The following is a 2,002-nucleotide window of genomic DNA, read 5'->3' as shown; positions in this document are numbered from 1 at the left end:
TCGCCGTTTACTGGTTCTCGTCTGTTGGCCACCGACCATCCGTTATCAGCTTTGGCGAGAGATCAACGCTGGCCGTACCCCCGTGGAGCTACAATTCGCCGCCGTCACACCGAACAAACTTCCATGGCACGACCCAGACCGACACCTGGTGGTCGTGGTAGCTGATTTGTCTTGCGTTGGAACCGATCGTTTACTACAACAGTCCGGCCATCTCCTGTACTACCGACTCCGGTGGATCATCCTGCACTCCGATGGAACCGCCGTACGTTCGGCGAAGGGTTGGAAAAACTGTTCCGAGTATTCAACCTTGGACGATCTGCCGTTGTTGGTTAGCAATGAGGTGTACTATTTCTGCACCGATCCCTCCACTGGCCAGCATTTGGTGCGGCAGCAGTATCGCTTATCTCGGACCGGTCCAATCACCGTCGAAACGGTTGGTCCTTGGGATCCGGCGAAAGGTGTCGTTATCGCAGCGCCACGTGCCGTGACGTACGTTAGGCGAAGGAATTTCAACCAATTCCAGCTCCGCGCTGCCATGGTTCTTATGCATAACGAATCGTTGAACCATTTGAACGATTATAGGTGAGATAAGTTTTGAAACTTTACGATACATAACTAACTTCGAGTTGTGAAAGGGCGTATCCTGAGGGTTAATCTCGTATGTGTTCTTCTTAGCAACAAACATCTGGATGGATTGTCACGTGTTTCCTATCTGATAACGAAAGCGGTTGGCTTTCACCTTAATGCGTCCATACATTTCTACGTCGTTGATACTTGGGGCTATCGCAACACCACTGCAGGCCTCTTCACAGGTATGATCGGCGAACTGCAGGCTGACAGAGCCGATATCGGGGCAACCCCGCTGTTCTTCACACCAGATCGGATTCCGGTCATCGATTACATTGCAATGATTGTCGCTACGAAGGCAAGCTTCTTGTTTCGGGCACCGAAACTCTCCTACACGGACAACGTCTTCGTTTTGCCATTCGAACGGTACGTTTGGTACAGCACCATAAGCTTCATCGTCCTGTCTGCACTCTTGATGGCGTTCGTGCTTCGCTGCGAACAACGATACACCGGACGGCCAGAGCCACTGGCAGCCCAGGATTCGTTCGGCCTGTCGGACACGGTGCTCAACTCGTTCGGAACCACCTGCCAGCAGGGATCGTTCATCGAGCCGAAAAGAGCTGCCTCACGGTGTTTGCTCCTGATCTGTCTGGTGCTGCTGATGTTTCTGTATGCCAGCTACTCGGCCAACATTGTCGCCATGATTCAGTCCCCCTCAACGAAGATACAGACGACGAAGGATTTGTTGGAGTCACGCATGAAAGTCGGTTCCGATGATACCAGCTACAATCGGTACTATTTCCGGGTGCGTGAGATGGTCATTTTCGGAAAAACGATGTTGAGACTCTTTCGAACCAAAATCTTTCACCTTTCATCACCAGCATTCTACGGAACCACTGCTGAAGGCACTGTACGAGCAAAAGCTAAAGAACAAAGATGGATCGGAGAACTTCATTCCATTGAAGCGTGGTGTCGAGCTGGTACAGCAAGGATTGTACGCGTTCCAGGTAGAACTCGGCATAGCCTATCTGTTGATCAACGACCTGTATCATGAAGGTGAAAAGTGTGACCTGAAGATGATGGATTCGTACAGGGTGATCGACCCGTACTACGCGGTACAGAAAAACACGTCTTTCCGCGAGTCCGTGCGCATCGCCTTATTCAGGTTGCGCGAATTCGGCATTCAGGAACGGGAGCACTCGCTTCTCTACACCAAGAAGCCACGCTGTTCCGGTGCCACAAGCTTCGTACCGATTTCGATCGTGGATATCTGGCCAGCGCTAGCTATATTTGGCTGGGGATGCCTCTTGGCGGTTGTGACGCTAGGGACCGAGTTGTGGGTGCGGTCCCAAATGTATCACAGACTGAAGGCGTTTCTTTGCTTAAAGAAAACAAACAGATAAGCAGCAGATCGGAAAAAGGATCACTATAGAAG

At 51.2% G+C, this 2,002-nt stretch overlaps 1 protein-coding gene across 1 annotated transcript; it reads left to right on the top strand.

Annotated features, from left to right (window-relative positions):
- Positions 1 to 333: 333 nt before the first annotated feature.
- Positions 334 to 1,907, top strand: LOC131214664 (glutamate receptor ionotropic, delta-2-like; the record flags this gene model as incomplete). Its single annotated transcript, XM_058209001.1, has 3 exons — positions 334 to 582; positions 676 to 1,372; positions 1,449 to 1,907. Coding segments are annotated over 3 exons (1,405 nt in total), but the record flags the coding sequence as incomplete, so codon positions are not given.
- Positions 1,908 to 2,002: the final 95 nt, after the last annotated feature.

The sequence above is a fragment of the Anopheles bellator genome, unplaced genomic scaffold (genome assembly GCF_943735745.2).
Source record: "Anopheles bellator unplaced genomic scaffold, idAnoBellAS_SP24_06.2 scaffold01803_ctg1, whole genome shotgun sequence".
NCBI classification, from domain to species: Eukaryota; Metazoa; Arthropoda; class Insecta; order Diptera; family Culicidae; genus Anopheles; species Anopheles bellator.
Note: the sequence above shows the minus strand (reverse complement) of the source record. Positions and strands in the feature narration are given on the sequence as shown.